Raw genomic sequence first — 26,419 nt, forward strand, 5'->3', positions numbered from 1 at the left:
GTGAGAGCACAACATCGATTGGCTGCCTCCTGCATGTCCCCCAATGGAGTTCCGGACCGCAACCGGGGCATGTGCCCTGACCAAGAATCAAGCCAGCAACCTTTTGGGGCCAGGATTGATGCCCAACCAACTGAGCTAACCTGGCCAGGCTGAATGACTTAATATTCCTAAAACACCAAGAGCAGGGCTCTCTGTATCGCATTACCTGCTGCAATAGTTTTTACTACGAGTGCTGCTGCTGCTGCTGCTGTTGCTTTCCTCAAGGACTATGGCTGCACCAGGCAGGCGGTGCCCCAGGCACAGCTCAGGCTGGTGCTGGACGGGCAGGGCCTTACTGGTTAGGGAGGGGCCAGCTACTCAGGCCCTGCAGGCCCCAGGATGCCAAGGCCCAGGGAAGACACCCTAAGGTGGTTGTCTCCCTTCCCAAAGTGAAGGGCCTGCACCCATTCTTGTCCCCCGGGAGGAAGTACACTGGGGTGGCAGGGGGCCCTGGTTTCCACGAGTTCCTGTGTGGTCCAAGCCTGAAAGGAAAACCTCGGTGGTAAAGATTGTGGAGAAAATCCTCTGAAGCAAAGTTACTGAGGAAAAAAACAAAAACACACAGGATTTATTGAATCCTCTCAGGAAGCAAGAATCTGATCCCGAGCGTCTGGGTGTTTATGATAAACCAAGAGAAACCCTCGGATTTCCTAGAACGGCAGGAACAAACACCGTGGGCCGCTCGCGGGGAGTTCTGGGGCCCCACACGCCTCACAGGCGTTTCTCGCCCTGGAGTTCCAGCCATTCCTGGTGCTGTCTCACTGAGGGGCCAGAACATCCCCCAGCAGCCCAGGCCTGCAGTGGAGGCTCGGCCCCCCTCAAATCCCATCCTGCCCCCCAAAAACAAACACGAGACTCATCCTGTGACCGAGCCAGGCCTCTGGGCTGGGAGGCTGTCCTTTGAAATCTTAGCCTGGCCAAATCCACGGCACTGAGCATGTGCAGTCAGACCGGAGACCTGAGGGAAGGGAGACTTTCCCTCTGCAGCTAGCCCACAGACGCTGTGTGCCCACGCCTGTCATTGCACCTGGAGCCCCACGGAGCCCCTGCCCAGGCTCCCCACAATCCCACTGGCTCCCCTCCAATCTGTTCTCCAAGCCACAGCCAGAGAGATCTTTTCAAGATGCAAATCTGATCATGTCACTCCCCACTTAAGCCCTTCAAAGAATCCCCCATTGCGCTTGGAATCAAGACAAAAAGCTTAACGTGAACAACAAGGCCACGTGGCCTGCCCTGCACGGACTTCTGATGTGCTGCCCCTGGAGCAGAGCCTTTGGACTCCCCATTCCCTCTGCTTGGGCCGCTCCCTCCTTCCTCGTCGCCTAACTCACTCCAACGTGTCCTTCCTCGCACGTGGTCAGACCTCCTGTCCCAGGCCCACCGAGCATCCCAACCCTCTCCTCTGCAGCGCAAACCTGGGGCATTTATGTGAGTGATGTCTCAGCCCCTGAATAAGGTTAGGGGCTCCGTGAGGACACAACCTGTCCGCTGTTGTTTTCATCATGTACCCCTAGGGCCTAACACGGCACGTGGCACCTGGAAGAAGGTTCTTAAATGCATGAATGAATTGCCACTAAAACTGGCATGTTCCACATAGCATTGCACTAAGACACTAAGTGAGAAACGTTCTCCCCAAACAGACATCAGCCAATAAAAGCTCCTCTCACAGAGGACACGGCTGCGTTACTAACAACCTCCAGGGCCCACAGGTTAAAAAGCTGGTATTTCTCCGAGTGCCTTTCACAGGAAGATGCCAGTCCCCAGGGCTCCAGCTGCTCTGCTCCTCCTCTTCCTCCTGCCTCAGGGCCTTGCCCGTGCTGCTCCCTCAGCCCCGCACAGCCTGGAACAGCCCAGAACACCCCGCTCCTCCTCACTTCCCAGCAACACATACACACACACACCTGGCTCATGGCTAACATCCTTCAGGCCTCAATTTAAATGCCCCCTCCTCTAAGCCAGCCTCCCCGGGCGGGGCGGGGGGGTGGGGGGGGGGTGCCCGATTGCGATTTGGAGACGTGAGGACCTCGATATGAGGTTCTTTGTTAAAGGCCCGTCTCCCCTGCCAGGCTGTGAGGGGCCAGGGCTCCATCTGTTTTGCTCACTGCTATACACCCAGCACCTGCGAGGCTGCCTGGCACACAGTAGGTGTTCACTATATATAGTGAAAATAGGCTGAGTGAGCAGAGCAATTCTGCCCACCGCTCCCGGCTTCTGTGGGCCTGATACAGGCTCCAGGCAGCCGGCTGAGCCCTCCCCACAGTCTTCAGGCCCCAGCAGGTCATGACCCAGAGGCTCCGCCAACTCCCTAGCAGGGCCCACAGGCCCAGCACCAACCCCAGTGCCAGGGCAGCCCTAAATCTAGTGAGAGTCCAAAGGGCTGATGGCTGAGCAATCGGGACCGCACCGGGCAGGTTTGCTACCCGCCTAGCTCTGCCCTGGCTCCTCGGACCTCCTGTTTCCTTGGCTTGAATACTAGCAACACCTGTACTCGCACAGCCAAGCCCGCTCACGGGAGCCGCGTAATAGAAGCAGGTTAAACAGGCGGGACTCGAACCCTGACATATCTGATTTCAGGGCTCAGTTCTCTTTTCTCTCTCGAATATTTAATTGTGGAAAAACACACATAATAAAATTCACTCTTTGATCATGCTTAAGTGCACAGTTCACTGAGTGTTAAGTATATTCGCATTGTTGTACAACAGATCTCCAGAACTTCTTCATCTTGAAAAGCCGAAACTCCGTACCAATTAAACACTAACTCTCGTCCCTCTCTTCCTCCGCCCCTGGCAGCCACCACCCCACTTTGTCTCTGTGAATTAGACTCCTCCAGGTGACCATGCCTGTGGGATCATACAGTACTTATCTTGCTGTGCCTGGTTTACTTCACTCAGCATAGAGTCCTCGAAGTTCGTCCATGTTGTAGCATGTGTCCGAATGTCCTTCCTTTTTGAGGCTGAATGATATTCCATTGTATGTTACACTGCCTTCTGTCCATCCAAGTGGACTTGTTGGACCATATGGGAATTCTTTTATATATATATATAAAATCAATATATATAATTGATTTTTTACAGAGAGGAAGGGAGAGGGATAGAGAGCCAGAAACATCGATTAGAGAGAGACATCGATCAGCTGCCTCCTGCACACCCCCTACTGGGGATGTGCCCGCAACCAACGTACATGCCCTTGACCAGAATCGAACCTGGAACCTTTGAGTCTGCAGGCCGACGCTCTATCCACTGAGCCAAACCAGTTAGGGCCATATGGTGATTCTGCGTTTAATTTTTTGAGTCATCATCATGCTGTTTTCCATAGTGGCTCCTCCATTTTCTATTCCCACCAACAGTGCACAAGGGTTAAAATTTCTCCACATCCTCACCACCACTCGTGATTTCCTGTTTTCTTGATGGTGGTCAGCCACCTAATGGTCTTAACCTCAACTCTGCGATGGATTCTGTTCTAGGGCCCAATCTGCACCTGTCCCTTCACTACTGAGCCCCGGTCTTGCTTTTACCAATCCCCTTCCCAGGTCTGGGGCTTACCCCAAAACCACAACCTACAGCCAGGGCCCCACTGTCAGCCACCAGGCCCCCATGTACATGCCTGCCAAGTGCTCTCCACTCACTGCCCACCCCAAGCACCTGAGAGGCCACCCACCAATTAACTCCCTACAACATCCCCCAATTCTGCTCCCCACTCCCTACCCCCAGGCTGGACACCCCTGCCTTACACTAGCCTGCAACTTGGGTCCACCCCATAAACATGCACGGACAGGAATCAATCGTGGTCAAACTGCCTTTAAGCCCCAGTGCTAAGCCCTGACGGGGGTTTGGTAGGAGATGAATGAATGCCTGATGAATGAATGAAGCCAGGCCTTATGGAGATGTGTGGAACAGTAGCAAATTTAAAAACAAAATACACAAACCTCTCAGAGCCTCAGGCTCAGGATCCCTGGGCACGCCACTTACCAGCCATCTGTGGCCCAGGCAGAGAGCCTTCTCCACATCTGCAAAGAAGGTAATACCTTCCTCACAGGACTGGCAGGAGGAGCAAAAGGGTGGACTTGGTGAACCATCTCGCTCTGGGCCTGGCACAAGGTAAGTGCCCTTGGGGCCCCAACACCATCACCACGCCCTCTTCACGCCTCTCCACCTCAGCTCTGATCAGTGAAGGTCCCACCACCCCACCCCATCCCCATCCCCATCCCCAAGGGCACTGGCTCCTTCTTTCCATAACTGAAACTTCCTCACCACCTACTCAATCCCCCACCATCGGCCTTCCGCCCTCCACTTCTCCCGGGAAACCGGGCTGCCTGGCTTTGCAGTGACCCCATCACAGTTCCAGAGCTTTCCTTGGCCAGACTGGCTGCTCTCCACACGGCCAGCCCTCTTCCCGTCTCCAAACACCTTCTTGGTTTGGCAGCAACTACTCTTTATCCAGGTTGAAAGCCACAGACGTTCTGCCAATGCTCCTTGTGTCACACGCAGGACAGGGGCGCTTCCTGCCTCCCCAAGCCTCCTCCTGCCCCCTCATGTGGGCGGAGGCCAAAGGCAGGACCTTCCTCGCCAGGAAACCCCAGCACCAAGCAGTGTTTCTCAGCTGTGGTCTGCGCACCTCCTCACCTGAATCGCCTGAATTGCAGTCAGCGAAGATCGCGAAACCAGCTTTCTGGGGGGTGGGCCTGGGGTCTGCATTTTTACCAGCCTCCCAGGAGACTCCTATTCCCATGGGAGTTCCTCTTCCACTGCCCTCATGGGTTTCACTGCTTCCCCGGGAGGCCCTCCCAACAGCCACTCCAGCCTGAACACTCTCCAGGGTAGCCATCCCTGATCCCTACCTCTTGCAGTGGTTCTCAACCGTTCTAATGCCGCGACCCTTTCATACAGTTCCTCATGTTGTGGTGACCCCCAACCATAAAATTATTTTCGTTGCTACTTCATAACTGTAATTTTGCTACTGTTATGAATCGTAATGTAAATATCTGTGTTTTCCAACGGTCCTAGGCGACCCTGCTAGCGGTTCTCAACCTGTGTAGAGCCTAAGACCATCGAAAACACAGATATTTACATTATGATTCATAACAGTAGCAAAATTACAGTTATGAAGTAGCAACGAAAATAATTTTATGGTTGGGGGTCACCACAACATGAGGAACTGTATGAAAGGGTCGCGGCATTAGAACGGTTGAGAACCACTGCTCTAGAGACATGTTTTCACGCAGCTGTTTACTGGCAAAAGAGGCAGAAGCCAACCGCATGGCTTCTCCAGGATCAACTTTATTCATAAGATTGTCCTCCCAGGCTCGAGCCTGAGGGTCCCCCATGGCCTTCCCACGTGCCCTCTCTGCCTCGCTCCAGGCTGCCTCCCTCCGGTCTCAGCCTCTGCAGCAGCCTCCTAATCCTATGAGGACGAGTCGTTTCCTACTGCTGCTATAACAAAGTACCACGTGCTTAGTGGCTTAAAACAACATACATGTTTTATCTTACCGTTCTGGAGATCAGAAGTCCCAAATCAGTCTCGCCGGGTGTGTATCCCTTTCTCCAGGCAAGAATCGTCTCCTTGCCTTTCCACCTTCTAGAGGTCCCCTGCCTTCTCTGGCTCCAGGCCCCTGTCTCTCCCTCCAAGCTCTTATAGGCCACAACTCCTGCCACCGACTCTGACCCTGCTGCCTCCTCTTACAGGGATCCTTGTGATGATGTTGGGCCACCTGGATAATCCAGGCTCATCGCTCATCTCAAGATCCTTAACTGACTAATATCTGCAAAGTCCCTTCTACCCTGGAGGGCCACATAGTCACAGGTCCCAGGGACTAGGGTGTGAACATCTTTGGGGACCATTATTCAGCCCACCACAAGGACCATATTTTCTAAAGCAAAGATCAGAACCATGAAATGTCTTACCAGAAGTTTCTAGAAAAACAACAAAAAAACTCAACATTTTTTCTGAGCACCTACTATGCACCAGGTGAAGGGACACAAAGATGCATGAGACAAGGTCCCTGCCCTCAGGAAACTCAAAACCCAAGGTACCCATCAAACAAGCCATCTTCTTAAAAAGGAATAAAATTCTCTTCCCTACAGAAGAATTCCAATTAATGACTGTAGAAAAAAATAAGGGAAATAGAAAATCAAAATTGGATAATAATGGTTGCAGGCAAGATCCATTAATGAATGCTAAAATTAGTAGGTAAGAATTTGAGGACAAAGTGGATCTTATATAGTCTCAAAGTATCTCCCCCAAATATTTATTAATTACAAATGGAAAGGTAGTAACATTACAGTGGCAAGACCTGGCAGACACCCTCTTAACCAAGAGATCAGATTAACATCATCAGCAACGAGATATATTGATGCATTCCTCCGTTAGGGTGTTCCAAGGGGGATACACCTCGACCTCTGATGCATTCTTGCCAAAAATGCATAACCTCAATCCAATCATGAAAAAAAACACCAGACAGACCCAAACTGAGGAACCTTCTACAAAATAACTGACCACTACTTTTCAAAAATATCAAGGTTATAAAAAGCAAGAAAAAACTAAGGAACTGTCACAGATTGAAGGGGACAAAGGAAAAAATGACTATTAAATTCAATGGGGAATCCAGGCTTGGATCCTGGTCTAGGAAAAGGACATTAGTGGGGAAACTGGGGAAATCTGAACAAAGTCAGTAGTTTAATTAACTATTGTACCAATGTTATTTCTTAGTTTTGATCCCTGTTCTATGGTTAAGAAAGATGTCAATATTAGGGGAAGCTGGGTAAAGGATCAGTGGGACTCTCTCTGTACTATTTCTGCAACATTTCTGTAAGTCGATAATTATTTCAAAATAAAAGTTTTTACATTTTTTTAAAAAAGAATAAAATACAGCAATGACAGCAAAACCACTGTCACAGAAAAGCTAGAAACCACAGTCATCATAACCAACTGGCCTCCCCACCATCAGCTGGTTTCACCCTCCATTTATTCTCCACAACAAAGCCCGGCAACGGAACATCTTAAGACAGCATTCTGCACTTGTCACTCTCCACTCAAAACCCCTGGGGGTAAGTGCTCAAAGGATCTCGTCAAAAGGACACAGGAACAGCTTGAAGTGGCTCCCTCTGGCCACACGCGGGACACCATGAATATCAAGATCTATAATGATAGCAACACACTGGGACCCACAGAACAAAGCAATAATCCACAGGTCCAGGCTGTTATGAATGAATAGAAAAGCAGGTGGAGCCCTAACCGGTTTGGCTCAGTGGATAGAGCGTCGGCCTGCGGACTGAAGAGTCCCAGGTTCGATTCCGGTCAAGGGCATGTACCCTAGGTTGCGGGCACATCCCCAGTAGGGAGTGTGCAGGAGGCAGCTGATCGATGTTTCTCTCTCATCGATGTTTCTAACTCTCTATCCCTCTCCCTTTATCTCTGTAAAAAGTCAATAAAATACATTTTTTTTAAAAAGAACAAAAAAGAAAAGCAGGTGGAGGAGAAGGGACGTTCTTTCTTACAGTCGTTTGCCAAGAAGAAATGATGGAGTTAAAAATGTCTCGCCCATAGGTGCTAAAACTAGTAAGAGTTTGATGGGGAATAGGATATTTACACAGCCACAAAGTACCTCCCCATAAATTACTTATTCACAACTAAGAGTAAATAGTAACTTTCAGCTTGCCCAGTGACCAAAGCTAAAATCGCCAATGTTGGGACAAGCTGACCTCGTGTGTCTTCTTCTGACACGACCCACGGAGAAGGGCACAGCATCACTTATTTAGCAGAAATGCATAACCCGAATGCAATCGTGAAAAAAGAGCAGATGAAGCCAAATTGAGGGACATTTTACAAAATAACTGGCCTGTGTTCTTCAAAAATGTCCAGGTCAAGAAAAACAAAGGAAGGCCGAGAAACGAGTCCAAATTAAAGGAGACCGAAGACCCATGATAAGTAAATGCCATGTCTGGTCCTGGACAGAATTCTGGACCTGGGGGGAAAAATAGCCATGAAAGATGTTTTGGGGACAACTGACTAAATTCATCCATGATCGTGTGTATTAGTTCATAAGTATACATGGGTAGGTAACAGTAACTTACCAATGTTAAATTTTCTGATTTTGACAGCCTTGTTGATTTTAGAAAATACACACAGAAGTATTTAGAGAAAAAAGGTTGACAATGTGTCCAACCTATTGTGAAATGGTTCAGGAAAAATGTGTGTGTGTGTGTGTGTGTGTGTGTGTGTGTGTGTGTGTGTGTGTCTGCGTGTGTAAACTGTAAAGCAAATGGGGCAAAATAACTGAAACTGGGTAACAGATATATAGGAGTTCCTTATAATTTTTTTGCAGCTGTTCTGTAAGTTTGAAATTATAACAAATTAAAAAGTTAAAATAAACACAAGGGGTCTTTGGGGTGATGAAAATATTCTGAAATTGGATTGTGGTGATATTTATACAACTTGGTAGATCTGTTAAAAATCACTGAATAGTAAAAAAAAAAAACAATACAACTTTAATAGTTCCGCACACATCCCCTCTGATGGCTGCGCATTTCCCAGCCCGTGGCCTGTGCTCACCCATTCCTCTCCTCTCGTCCCTCAGAACTCAGCAACAAAAACATTCACCCCTTCCGCTGGGTCAACTCCTCACTCTCCTTCTCAAATACATGGCACACACCTTCTGAGTGTCCCCAGATTCCCTCGCCCTCGCTTCACCTCTCTGCTTACCCAAGTCCTCCTGCCCAACCTTCAAATCCCACATCCCCGGTCAGTGCAGGGACCCAAGTCCTCCTTCCGACCCCTCACTCCCATCTCATTCCCAACAATGACAGAGTCCTTTCCACGCGCCAACGTTATTCCAACCCCTTTACATGCAGTATCTCATTTGAACTCACAGTCCTGCGAGGTAAGTGCTATCGCTGGCCCCATTTCACAGACGAGGAAATCAAGTCACTCGTGAAGCTGCCCAAGATCTCTTGGGTAGTAGTTGAGGGAAGCCACTGTGCTGTGTCCCCGAGGACAGCCTTGCCCGTTGGTTCTCTCACAGGCGGACCTTCCCCCCCCCCCCCCCCAGGCCACAAGCTCCCACAGGAGCGGGTCCACACCCTGGACCTCTCTAGACCCTGGCACATGGCAGGTGCCCAACAGCTGTCTGTGCACCACAGGCTGGGTCCCGGGAGGGAGAGGAGGGGGTCTCGAGCTCCCTCCAAAAGAAGAGCCAATTCGCCATCCCCCACCCCCAGCCCCAGCACAGCCCAGCTCCCTGGCCACGGCCCAACGCCCGGCCAGTCATCTGCTCTGGGTAATAAGTATTTGTACGGCGATAATTACAGCATTTGGGAAGAAAATCCCATTAAGCAAGAGCCCTGCCGAGCTGCTAATGCCGGCACAGAACTGGAGGCGGCAACTCCGCCAAGCTCCGTCTGCTTCCAATAAAGCAGGAGCTGCCTGTCCCGCCGCCGCCGCCGGGTCCAGCCCCAAAGGAGCTCGGCCGCCCCTGCTGGCAGCCTGGGCAGCCCGGCCACCCCCGCCGGCCCCCTGCCTCGGAGCGGGCGCGTGGAGGTGGGGGCAGCCCTGTCCCCGTGTGCCCCAGGGTTCCGGGGATGCCGAGCGCGGGGCGAGGGACTGGAGAGCAGGGCCACGCTGGGATCCAGCATGGAGTGGTGCCCAAGCTCCTGTCTCGTCCCTGCAATTCTGTCACCTCAATAACAATAATAACAGCATTTACTGGTCACTTGCTGCGCGCCAGGCCTGGTGCAAAGTGCCTCTCCCGGCATCCCCGCCTTTAATCCTCACCACCAGGCTTTGAAGCGGGTCCTGTCATCAGCCCCACTCTCTGAGAAGTCAGCACTTTCCCCAGAGCACTTACTGGTCTGCAATGACGCCTTTCCTCTCCTATTGTGTCCTTCATCTCTACCTCCCCTGCTGGACTAAAACCCAGGGCGGGGGAGGCAGTTTGGATTTCTGTCCCGCACGATTCCCTCAGCTAATGCAGACCTTCGATAGATAGCTATCTGTTTCATGAATGAATCAATCCCATAACTTGCCCAAGGTCCCCGGCTGCTGAATGGCAGAGAGGCTAAACGCCCAGGCGGCTGGCTCCAGAGCCATGCCAGCATGCCGTCCACCCTGCAGAGAGCCCCTGCCCAGCACTGCCCTGCTCCCTCTCTCCAGATCCCAGGGGCCCCGGGGCAGCGCGGCCCCAGGACAGGGAAGGAGCACTCTGAGCAGCCAGACTCCAGGAGGGCAGCCTACAGCACGGCCGACACCCAAATGCTTACCTCCCCAGCTCTCTCCTCTCCCAACTGAACCCTCAAACCTTTAGCGAGGGCTTCTCACATAATGAAGAATAACATCATCACGTAATTGAATCACAAAGCATGTTCACCCGCAGAGCATGAGCGGATCCTGCAAAGCCCTCTGAGGTGGTAGGTGTCCGTCTCCCCAGAGGCTGAGGGATGGAAGAACACCAGCCACGCGACATGCATGTCGCCAGGCCCTCTCCACGGCGTTCGCTCACTTACTGCCCACCGTCCCCTTTCAGAGATGGGAAACTGGGTCCTGGAGAGGATGGAGGGCAGCAGTGGGGCCCCACCACCCGTCACTGAGAGCCCACAATGAGCCCAGGGCACCGGGAACTGGAGGTGTGAGTCCCTCCAGGAAGCAAGTCCCCCTGCACAGTGTGGGTCTCCGCTGCAGGAGACGAGTCCTGCTCAGAGAGCCCAGGCCCACCGAGCCCTGGTAGTAGACCTGGCTTCAGTCTGGCCCGCTGACCGCTCTCTCTATAGCCACCCTTCCGTCATTATTTGGTATTCCAAACAGGATCCCAGACGATCAGGCTGGGGGGCCCCTGGGCAGTCTTCCTTGGGCATCACCACCCAGCCCTGCTGAACGGGGCCTCCAGACTCAGGGGGCTGAGCTGGGAGAGGGCATGGGACTCCCCCCCGCCCCCAGGCCTCTGTAGCAGACAGGGAGCGTGGACACACTGGCCAGGAGGCAAGGGACCTACAGAAGAAGGCAGGAGAGCGGGGCCCTCGTGGTCTGACAAGCAGCAGAATGTTTTGGGGTACAATAGAAGCCAGCAGGCTGGCCCAGGGCCCTGCCCCACCTCTCCATCCTGGGCCTCACTCCTCTCTGCACCCTGCACCCATACAGGGGATCTACGGCAAGCCTAGAACACAGCGGCCCGGGGTGGAAAGAGGAAGCAGTGTCCCCACATACTCTCTCATCATACTCTCCTGAACGTTCTAGTGAAAGTCAGGGTCCTTACTTGGATAAAAACACAATTCATAATGGCCATGGTTGGGTCCTTCTGAGTCTTGAGTCCCACAAAGAGACAAGCTCCCAAGCCTCCCCCAGCACACCCCCAAACCTCACTTGGCGTTTTAATTGTCCCATGGCAGTGAACTATTCAGCACCTCTTCCCCATCCAGCCCACCAGCCCGGCCGCCCCTCTGGCTCAAGTGACCTTCTGGGGCCTGCTTGCACAGCCTCTTCCCAGAAGTCCCCGCAGCAAACCAATGACCATCTCTTCCCACCGGGGGTGCAGGCCTGGACTACATGGTCATAAAGGTGCCAGGCCTCGTGGGCTGCCGTAGAAACTGCCCAGAACACAAGAGAGGAATGCACAGCTGCAGTCTATAAAAATGTCACAGCCTCAGAAGAAGCTGCCGGTTCGGGCTCTGACATTGTGCGACGCTCACACTGATTCGAGAGAGTATCTGCCGCCGTTATTTTGAGTCCATCCAGGTTCCCCCGGGGATGAGAGTGGTCGTTTCCTCCTCAAATGGCTCTCGCCGCCCTTTGTTGAACAGGCGGCTCCTTCTGCTCTCCACATGCTTTCCCAACCTAAGAAGTCCGGCGCGGCAAAGATCAGACTTCGCCCTAAGATAACTCACCTCTGCATGCCAGCCCCGAAGTCCCCGAAGGAAAAACCCAGACAGAGAAAGGCCTTTCCGACGCTTCCCAACCGTCCCAACCTCAAGTCCCACCGCCTCCCACCGGACACAGCACGGGTCAGCCCAGGGCAGCGCGGGCCCATTTGCCCAGCAGGCCAGGCGCACTCACACCTGCAGGCCTTTGGCTCACGCCCTTCCTCTCTCTGGCTGCTGTCTTCTCTGCTTGACAAAATACAACCCAGCCACTGCGGGGTCCCCAAGCACCCCGGTAAAATGGCCTGTCCTCTGAGAAGTCCCTTTACCCCAGAAAAGGGCTTCTCTCCCCAGTGTTCCCACCAACAGCCCCATCATGCTGCATGCCTGGCCCTCTCCCAAAAGCTTACAGCCAGGTGTCCCCTGCCCCGTCCTCTGGACTCTACATCCCTGAGGGCAGGGAGTTGCTCACTCCACGCTGGAGCTTCAGCACCCGGGGCAGTTCCTGGCTCTGTAAGCATTTGCTGAATTAAATTACAAGGCTCTTCTCTGATCCTATCGTAACAATGGCCCTCCCTTGAGCAAGCATCATAATGGACCAGGCACTTCCCACACATACCCTTCAGTCCGCACTTGAACCAGAGACCTAATGCATCAGCAGCTCCATTTTCCTGATGGAAAGCAACTCAAGCTCAGAGAAGTTAAGGAACTTGCTCAAGGTCACACAGCAAATAACTGACTGAGCTGGGGCTCCAACCGAGGCAGTTGGAGCCCTGACTCTTTCCTCTGCACTCGGAAACTGAGCATCTCTTTTAGTCATAGAAGAGCTCAAACGTTCATAAAAGTCAAGACAGACGCTCGCCTCAAAACTAAAGAAGAAGAGAGAGCAAGGAAGGAGATGACTTCAAGATCAGATCCAAAAGCAAAGGAGAGGGGCTAATGTGTCTCCGACGGAGGCTGCTACCAGGGTAACAGCTGCAGGAGAAATGCCCCACGGACACGGCCAGGGAACAGAGGAGGTCCAGAGGGAACATGTGTGGAGGGTGACCCTGCAACTTCAGGGGTCCTCTGGACAGGTGTCTGGCCTCAGTCCCTCCCAGGGCCACACAAGATAAGGCACAGCTGCCCCCAAGCAAACTCGGTTTGGTCCAACCTCTCCCCACAGCAGCACCTTTCCCCAGACCCACACCCACACACGGATGCCATCTAGATTGCATCTACACTGCAAATTCTCAAACCTCCACGGGAATCTTTCAGACTCAGCCAAGAAGAGTCTGGGGCAAACCTGCTGACCTTGGTACGGACTCTGATCCTGGACACAGCCCTCCCCGGGGTCAGGTTTCTGCTTCTGACCGGCCATAAGACATGTGCTCAAAAGTTATCAAAATATATATGCCTTTCCGGAGAGCCGCTACGGGTGCCCGGGAGCGTGGAAGGGAGTAGGCGGGTTTCAAGGCAGCTGGCAGTGGTCACCAACGTCCAATTCCAACACCTCCCGAGGCCGTCATCTCTGTGAGCAGCACAAAGGCCCTGCGTGTGACCAAAACCTACACACACAGCCAGGTACAGGGGCGCCCGCACTGAGGTGACACCACTCCACTAGGCATTCACTCAGACACATATTCTGCAAGGAATCGGGGGAAACAAATTACATAGGTCTGTAAACACACACATGCTAACCATCCACATGCACACACACGCCCTCCCAATCTCATGGGGTCTAGAAAGGGCTGTTTCCTCCAGAATTCAGAACTGAGAGATGGGGAGAGAAATTGTGGTTTTGTGACTTGTCATTGTCAGTGCCTTTAACCTCTTGTCTCCCACCCCAAGCTCCTGACCTCTCAGCATTATTCACGGAATTCTTGGTCCAGGTCGCACCTATCCCTCTCGGTTCAGAATGTAACAAACCCTAAGACCCAAACCCAAATCCCTCAGGTCCCATTGTCTGCCAGGGTTGGAGATGGCTGGATGGGGGGTGGGGGGAGAAGCGACACCTACAAGGGAAGAATTCTTAGGGTTCTGGGGCAAACAATGGGGAGGAAGGGAAAGATAAGAAACTTCCACTCCATCCCATCTTGCCCCGCAGCACCAGCCTGCAAGCCCTCAGAGCCCACATCCACACACCCCACTCCCACGTGCCCAAAAGGAGACATGGTTCCTGGCAAGCGCCAGGAGCTTCCCTCCTGGGTGCCAGGAAGGCTTTGTGGCACCAATTCGCAGGCACCCAGGAGGAATAAAGTGCTGGCGCAGTGGGGAGGGCCTGCCGAGGCTGAGCGCAGGGTGCAGGTGTGAGGATCCGAGCTGACAGCCCCGCCGAGAGCCCTTTGAATCCCGGGAAAGGAAAACAGTGGCGCTCCTGGCTCCTGGCTCCTGGCTCCTGGCTCCTGGCTCCTGGCTCCTGGCTCCTGGCTGGAGCAGGACCCTGGCAGGCACTGACTCGTCTCCTGGCTGCGAAGCCCGGCCCCAGCGGTCCTGCCCCCAGTTGTGAAGTGCGTCTGAGTGGGGAGGCAACCTCGGGGCTCCCTGCGGGCGAGGGACGGGGCTGTACTCACAGGCGCTCGGTGTTCCGGGGGATGTTCTTGGGGATGGCCTGCAGCCCCGTGCCGTGACAATCCACCGAGGTGCCGGTGCAGGTGCAGAGGGCGGGGCACGCCGTGGCACCCAGGCGCCACGCGACTGCCCACAGCAGCAGCCAGAGCTCCGGACGCACGAGCCCTGCCGAGGACCCGCTCCGGGGCGTCAGCGCCATGGTGCCCTCACCGCGTCCCTCTGGCGTGCCAGGCGGCGGCAGCCGCTGACCATGCCCGTCCGGGGCGGCTTCCAGGTGCGGTCCCGCGGCAAAGCCACCGAAGAGACGGCTGGCTGGAGCGCTGCGCCCTGGCGGGCTGGGAGGCACCTTGCTCCTACGAGCGACGGTGGCGCCTGTCGCGGATGGAGGGAGGGCGCCCGAGGCGGAGGGCGCTGGGCTCCTCTCCGGTGTCTCGCTGGCTGCGTCTCCTTCCCTCCCTCCCGCTCCCCACAGACTGCTGAGAGGAGGGAAATGGGCAGGCCCGCGCGCTCACGCGCCCGCGCGCACCGACGCACAGCCACACACTCCCACTCCCGCACGCTCGCTCCCACCCGGCAGTCATCCGTCAATCGAAAAGCTCACATCCCAGACCAGACTCCTCCCCGCCCTCCCCCCACACACCCCTCCCCGCCCTCCCCCACACCCCTCCCCGCCCCAGCCTCCTCAAGACCGCTCTGTGCCTGCTGCCGGCAGCGTCCGGTTTCAAAGGTGGAACCTACGAGGCGCGCGGGCAGGGGGCTGCGGGGGAGGGGGTGTCTCACGGTGCGACCAGCCGTCTGACCCTCGCCGGCTGCGCGCGCGCACACCACACACACACACACACACACACACTCACACACATACACACATACACACACACACACTCACACACATACACACATACACACACCACACACACACATACACACACTCACACACATACACACACTCACACACACACTCACACACACTCACTCACACACACACCACACACACACACATACACACACACTCACACACAGAGGATGAGCACCCTTAGACGCGAGCATCCGGCACCCGAAGCGAAGCGGGGAGAGGATTTTATTTTGCCGCCTGGACCCTTTCCCCTGGGCCACAGACAAGCTTTCCTCAACGGCAGAAACTGCTCCCAGCCCCTGGAACTTGCTCCGTCAATTCACCGTGAAAGGAAGCCCTGTGCCCCAGGTGGCCATATCCAAGCCACCTACCTTCTTAGCGAGACCTTGAGGGCAGAGTGGGGGCGGAGGGGGGAGGGGGGGGGAGAGGCACGTACAGTCTCCTCGCCTCCATCAATACTTTCACATTCTCCTCCAAGATGGCAGCGGCCCACTTCTCGGAGGGGAGCGCGCAGCTGGCTGCACCCACAATGAGAAAGGCCTGGATGTGGACCTCGCAGAGCACGGGCGTTATTGCTGCCCTTTGGACGATGCCGGCTTCCCAGGTGGTAGGGAGCAGGGCAGGGTATCAGTGGCATCTCTCCTCCTCCATCACACCAGCGTTCCTCTGTTTCCAATAAGCAACAACGAATATGCAATCCCGTCTTCAAAGGACTGCAGGGAGGGCTGGAAAGGAGCTGGGTGACCTGCTCGGGAGAGACTCACCACAGGCGGCCACCCAGGGCAGACCCTAGCCAGTGATGGCTAACCTATGACACGCGTGTCAGCACTGAAAGGTCCCAAGTTCAATTCTGAGGCGGCCGCATGCCGAGGATGAAACATTGGCTGCTCCTGAGGATGAAACATTTGCGAAATAATGTTTTTTCCTCAAAGTGACACACTACCCGAGTTATGCTCAGTTTTTTGGCGAAGTTTGACACACCAAGCTCAAAAGGTTGCCCATCAGTGCTCTAGGCCTTACAGTCCTTCAATCCTCCCGGCAGGGACTTTTCTCCGTCTCAGGCAGGTGTGAACATGGCTGTGAACGGAAAATCCAGGTGGGGAGAGACTTCTCCTCAGGCCAGAAAAGAAAAGGACCTCCCCGGAGTCGGAGTCGAGGGCAGCTGTGGTTTGCTGATACTCCATACCCAGCACCCAGACATCTCTTGTCCGCCAGCCGGCACCCTGATTCCGGGCTGCCCACAGCCTGGTGAGAACAAACAGGCGAGCAGCTCGAGAAGCACCTCCCCTCACAGGGGTTGGCTGCCCGGGGTTTCTTCTCGGGAGAAACCAGCAGGGAAGGTGGCTAATCCAAGAGGGGGCCAGGACCGGTTTGGCTCAGTGGATAGAGCATCAGCCTGCGGACTGAAGGGTCCCGGGTTCGATTCCGGTCAAGGGCATGTACCTTGGTTGCTGGCACATCCCCAGTGGGGGTTATGCAGGAGGCAGCTGATCGATGATTCTCTCTCATCGATGTTTCTAACTCTCTATCCCTCTCTCTTCCTCTCTTTGAAAAATCAATAAAATATTTTTTTTTTAAAAAAAAAAAAGAGGTGCCGGGGGTAAGCACAGCCCCCTGAGGTGGATGGTGTGGTGCTGGTGGGCTCCCCAACATTAAACCCTCATCGCCCACCAGGTGCAGACTCAGGGTTTCTCTTTGTTTTCCTTTTCCATCTTTATGAAAAGTTTGCAGTGTCTCTGTTGTCACAGCGCACACAGTGTGGCCAGTGTGTCGCAACAAATGTGGCTGATTTGATGGGCTCTCGACAGCTCTTCTGAAAGTTTTCACACACCCCAGACCATGACCTCCATCCCGGGCCATAGGTCCTTCAGCATCAATTCCATGGCAATTCAGGGCGAAGGGACTTTCTCAGGGGTCGTCGTGTGGTGTGATCTTCGAGAACCTTCCCGCAAATCAGGCCGGAGCTCCACGGCCTGCTCAGGCCTCCTCGCCCCTCTCCCTTGCGAATGCCTACCCCGAGCACTCAGCCCCTCTCCCCAGACCCTCCCCAGCTGCCTTGGGCAGGTGGAATCCTCATTCCTCTGAGCCTGCTGCTTTGTTGATCCCCTCTTAGCTGGGGCTCTGTTTACACATGTGGCTCCTCCCCTGACACCCCTTCTGGGTCCGTGCCTGCCCCCAACACATGGCTTCCTCACTTCCTCACTTTGGCACTGAACCCAATACCTGGCACGTAGTAGGCCTGTCACGGACTGTTGAAGACATCTGGTCTCCCACCTTCTGCTCCAGCGGTGGGTGCCGCCATGGCCCCATGACCTCAAAAGGCTCCTTGGAACCAGGACTCGTGGGGAAGAGGGAAAGTGTTGATTAACCTGGCAGGATGCCCTGGGGGGCTGCAGAGAGGCAGGGTGAAGGGGTGGGAGGGGGGCTGGGAGTGGGCCGGGGGCTGCATGATCAGCCCTGCCTTTGGCTCCTGAGAGACGAGAAGCAATCTCTAGACAGTGCCCTAGCCGCTTCCAGACTAACCTGGCCAGTGAATCCCAAGCCGGCCTTAAGCCAAGATGTCATGGCCTAGCAAGGCCTGGCCTTTGCGCTTTAAAATGGGGAAGGGAGGAGGGTCCCTTAAACCTAGGACAAAGACTCCCCCACCAGCCAGTCAGGGGAGGCCCTGCCCAGCAGCCGGGCAGCTCCCCAACTTGGCTCCCATCCCCAGTTCCTCCACCCCAGAATCTGGCTAGCTCCCCAATTTGGGAGGCAGCTCGCCATGAATGAACACAGCTCATTAGCGTTCCCAGCACATTATACTCGTTAAACAACCGCCTGGCCAGCCGCATACTCCACCTCCCCCCCCCTCCGCCCCCCACTTTTGCTTTTTCAGTTTCCTCTCCCATGCCCCTCCCTCTGCTGGGTCTCCCCACCCCCTCCCTACAGCCAGGCCACCTGCTCCCTCTGCCCGGGTGGAGAGGAGGCAGGCCTGTCACATTGCTTCTGCCAGGAGTGCTCTGCCAGGCCCCACGCTGCCCACTGGCCACCAGCAGGCAGCCCCCCCCGCCCCCCACCCAGAGGGATACTTGGGGCTGGGTCTCCCCCTCCAGTGGTATGAGCCTCCTCTGAGTCCCCTCAGCCATGTGTGCTTGGGAGCAGCGGGCCACCTCCTGCCTGTGACTCAGGGAAACAGTGCCCTCCTGCCAGCTTTCTGCTCAGGGTCCTCGCCTCCATCTCCACCCACCCTTTCTGAAGCACCAAGAGGCGGCAGAGCCTGGGTGAGGCGGCAGAGCCTGGGTGAGGCAGCAGAGCCTGGGTGAGGCGGCAGAGCACTGTGGTTTTGATTTCCAAACTGCAGAAGGCAAGCATGAGACAAAGGCCTGCTATCCGAGCACTTACTAAACACCATTTATTGAGTATTTATGCGCTACACACACTATACCGGGACTCAGCAACTCAACAGAGGATAAAAATGGGCCTGGCCCACAGAGAGCTCATGGCCCAGCGGGGGAGCGGAAAAAGGAAAGTCACTCCACACAATTAGTTTAGTAACAGGGGGTGAACTTGCAGAGAACCCGGAATGTGGGACTCAGGGTAAGGCTGGGAGGCTCCCTGGGAGAGGAAGCACTTGAGTTGAGTCTTGAAGGACAAACAGGCATTGGCTGGATAGCACAACAGGAGCAGCTTTCTGGGCAAAGAGAACTGCATGAGGTAAGGCACATGGACAGCAGCAACCTCCTCAGTGGCTGAGCTGTGGCAAGGTCAGCAAAGCAGGGGTTCAGGGGGGCAGCGTGGGTGGAGGTCAGAGAAGTGACAGGGGCGCGTCCCAGAGGGCCTGGTGTAGCCGTTCTCTGAATTTACTGGACTTGCAGAATCCCCCGGTTTGTCCCTGAATTCAAGTACGTGCTTACATATGTGTGTGTGTTTACAGTGCACTGTCCCCAGAGCCAATAGCAGTGGTGGCTTCCACGGGAGGGCCTGGATGGTGGCAGGGGGACAGTTTCAGCGTATGCCTTTTTTTCCTACTGTTTGGATTTCTTTACTTGTATTGTATGACCTAACTCCCCATAACCACCAATACATTTTTAAACCTCCCCTGGAGTGCTCATTATAAATGCCAATTCCTAGGACACACCCAGCACCTTTTTAACCAGAATCTTCATGCTTAGCAAGTTTCAGAGACCATGCTCTAAGAATCAAGGCCTGGTGTACTGAGTTAATGAGTTTGAACTTGAACCTGAAAACGCTGGGGAGCCATTGAAGGAAGGGGCCTGGCAAGGACAAAGGGTCTGAAGCTTGCCTGCCTCCCTTCTCTCCAGTTTCCACATACTGTTAGCAAGCATGAGTCACATCACAGGGAAAGATAGCTGGGGGTACAGGGACAAGGAGAGGGGGCAGGCCATGTGACGCTGGTGCATAGTAGCTTCAATCACAAGATGTCAGAGCTGGGAGGGGATGAGGAAATGATCAAATCGAATACCACTGGACAGCTGAGGCCCCCAGAAGTGAAGCAACCAGCCCAGGTGGCCGAGGAGTTGCCAAGGGGAGCCATGGATGAGTTTGCATCTTGCTCCCCTAGGCCACACACCTGAGTAAAAGACCTAACTCCCCATACCAATACTTTTCTTTTTTTTCTACCATAACCACCAATACATTTTTTTTTCTACCATCCAATCCACCCGGCACCTACCACCCCCATGAGGACTGAGAAACCAGGAGTCACTGGGAGGTGGTACCAGCGAGACTCCGGATATTTTCGTTTTGATCTCTAAACCCCACGACGTACTCAAATTTGAAGAAGGATGGACCACTTGAGGCTCTCAGTGACAACGCGCCTAGACTTAAGATCAGGGTTTTTTTATAAAGGCCGCCATATGCATCCAGGACAACTCTGGCAGATGAGAAGCACTGGGAGCAAGAGAGACGCAGAGAGGGGAGAGGAAGGAAGGAGAGGGGATGAAAGGGGGGAAGCAGGCCACAAAGTCTGTGCCGGCAGCAGTTTGCTCGTTCATTTATCAACCATTGATTGCATGCCAGCTGTGAGCCAGCTGAAGGCTTCTCCAGAGATAAGCCTGTCAATCCCCCACTTTACAGACCAGGAAATGGAGCCCCTCGAGGACAAGTATCTGACCCGGGGTCACAGCGCTGACTGGCTGTCTCACAGCTTCTGTGCTGTTCGCGTTTGCAGTCTAGCACCTCGCCGGGTGTCAGATGCCAAGTAGGTGCTCAATAAATGTGTGTGAAACCAAAATGAACTGGGATGAGAGCAGAAAACTCAGGTCCCCACCGTGGAGGAAAAACAGCATTTAGAAGTCCAGGAATAAAAACAGTTGTTCAGAGCCAGAGCAGCTGGAATCTGGATAAATAGACCCAACCCAGCGACCCCAGGCGGCTGCCCACCGAGCTCCATTCCTTTCTGCAGTGAAAATACAAGCTGCCCTCTCCCTCCTCCAACTGCCCACCCAGTGGAGAGGGTGAGGAATCGCCTGAGGGCTGTGCCTTAAACTCTCGGAGCTGAAAGGGACCTTGCACGGCCTCTAGTCAGAGTCTATGTAATGTTTTCTTAAATGATTTTCATTAAGTTCATTCAATAAATATTTATTGCGCATCCATGAACAAGGCCCTGTATTGCTGAAACAAGAAGTGTGATCCTTGTTAAAATTAGAAGCAAGTTAATAAGTCAGGCATTTTCTACAGCCAGAAGTATTTAAGGGGCAAACATAGGCATTTAATGCAAACAAAAACATTCAAAGCAGCTATTATTTCAAAAAGCAAAGAGCTAACTTTAAAAGAGGTCTCTCTTTTTTTTTTGAAAAATTATTCCCTTCCTGATGGAAACAACAACAATTTCCACGCATGGAGAACTGATGGGTGGGCTGGGGAGGTATCCAAAGCCCTTTTCCAGCAAATACAGACAAGATCCACTCTTGGACACTAAAGAAAGCTGAAGGCTTGACATCAGGCAAAGCAAGCCTAGGCAAGCCCCTGGAAAGTCAGGAAAGAATTAGAGGGAATTCAAGATTTCTTCAAGCCTGCAGAAAACCGAAGTTCAATTAAGTAATTGAAAATATGAACTATTGCAAAAAATATGAAAACGGGAAGGTTAGAGAATGCGCTGCCTGGTTGTACAGGTGTTTGCTTTTCTTTAAGTCTTGCTCTAGCCCTGACCGGTTTGGCTCAGTGGATAGAGCGTCGGCCTATGGACTGAAGGGTCCCAGGTTCGATTCCGGTCAAGGGCATGTACCTTGGTTGCCAGCACATCCCCGGTGGGGGGTGTGCAGGAGGCGGCTGATTGATGTTTCTCTCTCATTGATGTTTCTAACTCCCTATCCCTCTCCCTTCCTCTCTGTAAAAAATCAATAAAATAATTTTTTTTTAAAAAAAGCCTTGCTCTAAATTGATAAAATATCTCAGAGTCTGAGTTCAACAGGTGGACCTAGAGCCCAGCACCAGGTTTGAGGTGAATAGAGATTCTGTTCACATTTAGTGCAGATCAGTGCTTTGTGAGTAGAAATCCAGCTAAACATTTACCACCTTCCTCTGGCCCAGCAAGTGCTCTCCAAGAGAAAGAGAGTGGGGGGAGAGGAGAGAGAGAGAGAAGAGAGAGAGAGAGAGAGAGAGAGAGAGAGAGAGAGAGAGAGAGGAGCGCCTTAGCTCTGGGACTGCTCCAACAGAATACCATAGATGGATGCCTTAAACAATGCTGGGAAGCCAAAGATCAAGGTGCCCACATTGTCAGGTTCTTGGTGAGATCCCTCTTTCTGGCTGGCAGGTATCTGCCTTCTTGCTATACCCTCGCGTGGCAAAGAGAAGAAGGCCTGGTATCTCTTCCTCTTCTTAGAAGGAATAATGGGAATAATAACAAGTCCCCTCATTGAGGCTCTACCCTCATGATTTTGTCTAAAACTAATTACCTCCCAAAGACCACAATTCTTAACATCGTCATTGGGGGCTCAGGCTTCAACATATGAATTTGGGGGGACACATTTGGTCCATAATAATACCCAACAGAAATGACAAGTTTAGCCCTCCAAACACATGTACAAGAATATCTAGCAGCCTCATTCATAATTGCCCAAACTTGGAAACCACGCAATTGTTCATCCACAGGAGAATGAACAATTTGTGGTGTATCCAGACAGTGGGGCAATGAGCAAGAACAAACCCGGACGGCATGAATGAGCCACACAGGCATTGGGCTGCGTGAAAGAAGCTAGACACAGGAGTACGTATTATTTAATTCCATCTGTATGAAGCAACATACAAGCAAAACTAATCTATGATGTCAGAAGTCAAAATAATGGTCATGTTAAAGAGAAGAGTGACAGGGAATTCTTCTGGGCTTTTGGAAATATTCTGTATGTTGATCTAGGTGGTGGGAGCCTGTGTGTGTGTGTGTGTGTGTGTGTGTGTGTGTGTGTGTGTGTGTGTAAACATACACCAAGTTGTGTACTTTATGAAGGTTATACCCAATTAAAAAAAGAAAGAAAACATTTCTATCAGGGATGACAAGTACACGACTGCTGCCTATGGCAGACATTGCTAATTAATCACCCTACTCCTTTCATGAAACTCAGCTTCAGGCGCATTCTCCATCCAGCACTCCAGTCAGTTTTCTTTGAGACAAAAACAATTAATGTTCCCTTCTGTACACACACGTATCTTAATTAAGAGAGCAGGTATGCTATCCTCTTCGGTTTGTGGAGCCACGCTTTGGGCAAGCCTGACGTCCACATTCTGACTGGTGGCAGCTTCCCTGGATTCCAGGTTCAGATCCCAAGAGGAAATGGCTTCGGAAGCGCAGACTTGGAAACTGGAGAATGAGAGCATGAGGGGCACACGACTGGGAGGAAGCCCCCTGACTCAGGGTTGGGGAACTGAGCCCTGCAGGTCACAGTGGGGCCCAGCAAAGACTAATTGGACTGAGGCCCACTTCCTCCCACGTGGAACGAACGGTTTTCCGTACCAGCAGGGAACGCAGGGAGAAGAGGACCGACGTGCACGCTGGACTGCGGGCAATGACGCCCTCTTGCTTTGCCCGTGGTCCTCTGGCAGCTGGAGACACAGCCTCCACCTCGGCTCACCCAGGCTCCTCTGCAGCACCTCAAGGGTGCTAACACTTCCCACGGGTTCCCTCTTACAACTTACCGTCTCCCATGTCCCCTGTCACACCACGGGGGATCCGGACAGAGTGGAATACACCCCCACCCCATTTTAAATAAGAAAACTGAGGTCCAGAGACATTGTGTGATTCACAAACAACGAAAGTCCAGGCCTGCCTTCCTCCTAAGCCCATGCTCCTTCTTTGTCTTTTCCTTTGGTTTTAGTTTTTATTTTTACCTCATAGCTATATGTGCACACAATGGTCAAATCGGTCTGTAAGATTTGTTATGAAAATGGCAGTCCCCTGCCCCATTTCCCTTCTCTGGAGCCAATAACTTTCACCCTTTTAAGCTAATTATGTTAGAATTTATCTCCACAACATATAAAAATAGATCCCCACCAACTTGAATCACTGTGGAATTTCAGCATACTGAGAGCTGAAGATCCTACAAGCTTCCAGAAAGAGTAAAAGTAATGTCACCTACAAAGAGCTAGGAAATAGAATGGTCTTCATCGTCTCAACAACAGCATTGGAGCACAGAAGCCAGTAGAAGAATATCTTTAAAGTTCTGAATGAAAATGATCCTCAACTTAAAATTCCATACACAGCCAAACTGTCAATCAAATGGGAGGGTAACATAAAGACATTTCAGATATGAAAGGTCTCGAAATACTGACCTCTCCTGTATCTTCTCTCAAGAAACAGTTATAGGATGCCCAATCCTTTACATCTGACCCAAAATCTTTGTTGTTGTTAGCTCGCTTCTATTTTCCCTGTCCTTGAAAGGTATTGGACCTTCAGAAAAAACCCTTTTCTGTCAATTTACTACAATGTTGAGAGAATGAAAGGAGATGAGTCAGCCAATTATCATTACCCAGAAGTTCTCTGCTCTTTTATTCATTTCTAAATAATGGACCCTTCAAACAAAATCTTATGCAAAAGACAAATAGCTAAGGCACACAAAAGCAACATTGCACAGTGTCTCTCCATCGGCTGTTAAGAAAGCTTCTGCAGCTAATTAATGAAAAAAAATGATTAAATTAGAGCAACACCATTTTGTAACCATAAATTAATGCTTGAATCTAGGCATTATCAGCAGCTGTTAATATCACCCCCTACATGCACACACATAACGCGATAACACATTATGTCTGCTTTTTTAAAAAATATTCTTTTTATTGATTTCAGAGAGGAAGGGAAAGGGAGAGAGAGAGAAACATCAATGATGAGAGAGACTCATTGATCAGCTGCCTCCTGCACATCCCCTACTGGGGATTGAGCCCACAACCAGGGCATGTGCCCTGACTGGGAATCTAACCGTGACCTCCTGGTTCATAGGTCGATGCTCAACCAGTGAGCCACACCGGCCGGGCCATCATGTCTGCCTTTTGATGAAAGAACACACCACCTATTGTTGCTAAAAAATCAGAACCTGAATTGATCAAGCCTCTGGATCCAGCTCCCAATCTACCAGAAATACAGAGGACAGAGAACACGATGAACTGCGCCATCGGTATGCAGTCGGCAAAACCCAGCCGGGAGAAGGTCACTGGTCGAATAACCGGGGTTCTTCAACATGTAAATTAAAAGGGGGGGGAGGAAGGAGGGACCAAGAGAGAATCTTTGGATTAAAGGAGACTTAAAAGACATTCAAATAAAAAAGTAGGTGAGTGCACACCCATGTTCACAGCAGCATTATTCACAATAGCCAGCAGGTGGGAGCAGCTTTAACGGCCATTGACGGATACGTGGATAAACAAACTGTGGTATATACTCTTCAGCCTTAAAAGGAAGGAAATCCAACACATGCCACAACGTGGATGAACCTGGAGGATGGAACGCTCAGTGCAATAAGCCAGTCGTGAAAAGACAAATACTGTATGATCCCTCACATGGGGTACTGGGGTAGTCAAATTCATAGAGACAGAAAGTAGAATGAACGTTTCCAGAGCCTGGGGGTGAGGGTGGGGGTGGGGGGTGGAAGGTTGTTTAATGGGTATAAACTTTCCATTTTGCATGATTCACAAGTTCTAGAGATCTGTGACAAAAGAATGTGAATATACTTAACACTACTGAACTGTACACTTAAAAAGGGTTAAGACTGTGAATTTTATGCTATGTGTTTTTTACTACAACTAACATTTTTTTATTTAATTTTAAAAAGTGGGTAAGACTAAATGGTAAGTTGAAGAAGGAGCTTGGGTAATAAAATTATATAGACATGCAAGGAAGAAGTTACCGTAAAAGTTGGGAAGGGAGCTACTCGGGGGGGAAGGAAAGGAGTTGGGTTGCAGACAGGGAACGTGGGTGTCTCTTGATCTAGGTGCTAATCTACCAGAGTGGTCGCCTTATACTAACGCATTTGTATGCTATACATTTGTCTTCTGCAGTTTTCTGTGTCTGTTTTAAATACAATTAAAAAGTAACACACAAAAAACTGAAAAGAAAGAAAGCTGATGCAATCTGTCAGCCAACATATTCTGGTAAGACACCATTTCATCTCAATTAACAGAGGAGAATACGGGAGCGGGGTAGCCTGAAGCTGGGCCCCCCTCGCCTCTGCCTCGCTGAGAACAGCTGAGCTCTGCTGGGGGTCACAGAGGGAAGCAGGACTCAGCAGCATGACAAACCAGGGTCTCACACACACACGAGCGCAGAAAAGAAGGCTCAGACACCTTTGTTGCCAGCTGTCAAATTTCGTATTTTCTGGTTCCCAAATCCTCTAATGTCATTTCTACTAAAATCCTGTGCCACCATAATGCACTGTCGCAGGGTCAGGATGCAACAGCTTCCTGTCAGTCTGTGCTGATGGGCGACCCAACACCGAGTCGCTGCTGCTCTGCAGTCATGGCCTCCAACACGCACGGGAGGCTGCTGTGGAGCAGTGGCTAAGACCACAGCTTCCAGCCCTAGCTGGTCTGGCTCAGTGGATAGAGCGTCGGCCCTCGGACTGAAGGGTCCCCGGTTTAAATCCAGTCAAGGGCACATACCTCAGTTGCAGGCTCCACCCCCAGCTCTGGTCAGGGCACCTGCAGGAGGCAATCAATCGAT

General features: G+C 52.3%; 1 protein-coding gene across 1 annotated transcript in view; it reads right to left on the minus strand.

The window, feature by feature from the left end:
• The window catches only part of SLIT1 (slit guidance ligand 1), a 151,414-nt gene extending 136,786 nt beyond the window's left edge, over window positions 1-14,628 (minus strand). The window contains exon 1 of the mRNA XM_008144125.3: window positions 14,432-14,628. Within this exon, the coding sequence (XP_008142347.2) occupies window positions 14,432-14,628 (197 nt within the window). The remainder of the gene's footprint in view (window positions 1-14,431) is intronic.
• Window positions 14,629-26,419: the final 11,791 nt, after the last annotated feature.

Source organism: Eptesicus fuscus, chromosome 17 (genome assembly GCF_027574615.1).
Source record: "Eptesicus fuscus isolate TK198812 chromosome 17, DD_ASM_mEF_20220401, whole genome shotgun sequence".
NCBI lineage: Eukaryota > Metazoa > Chordata > Mammalia > Chiroptera > Vespertilionidae > Eptesicus > Eptesicus fuscus.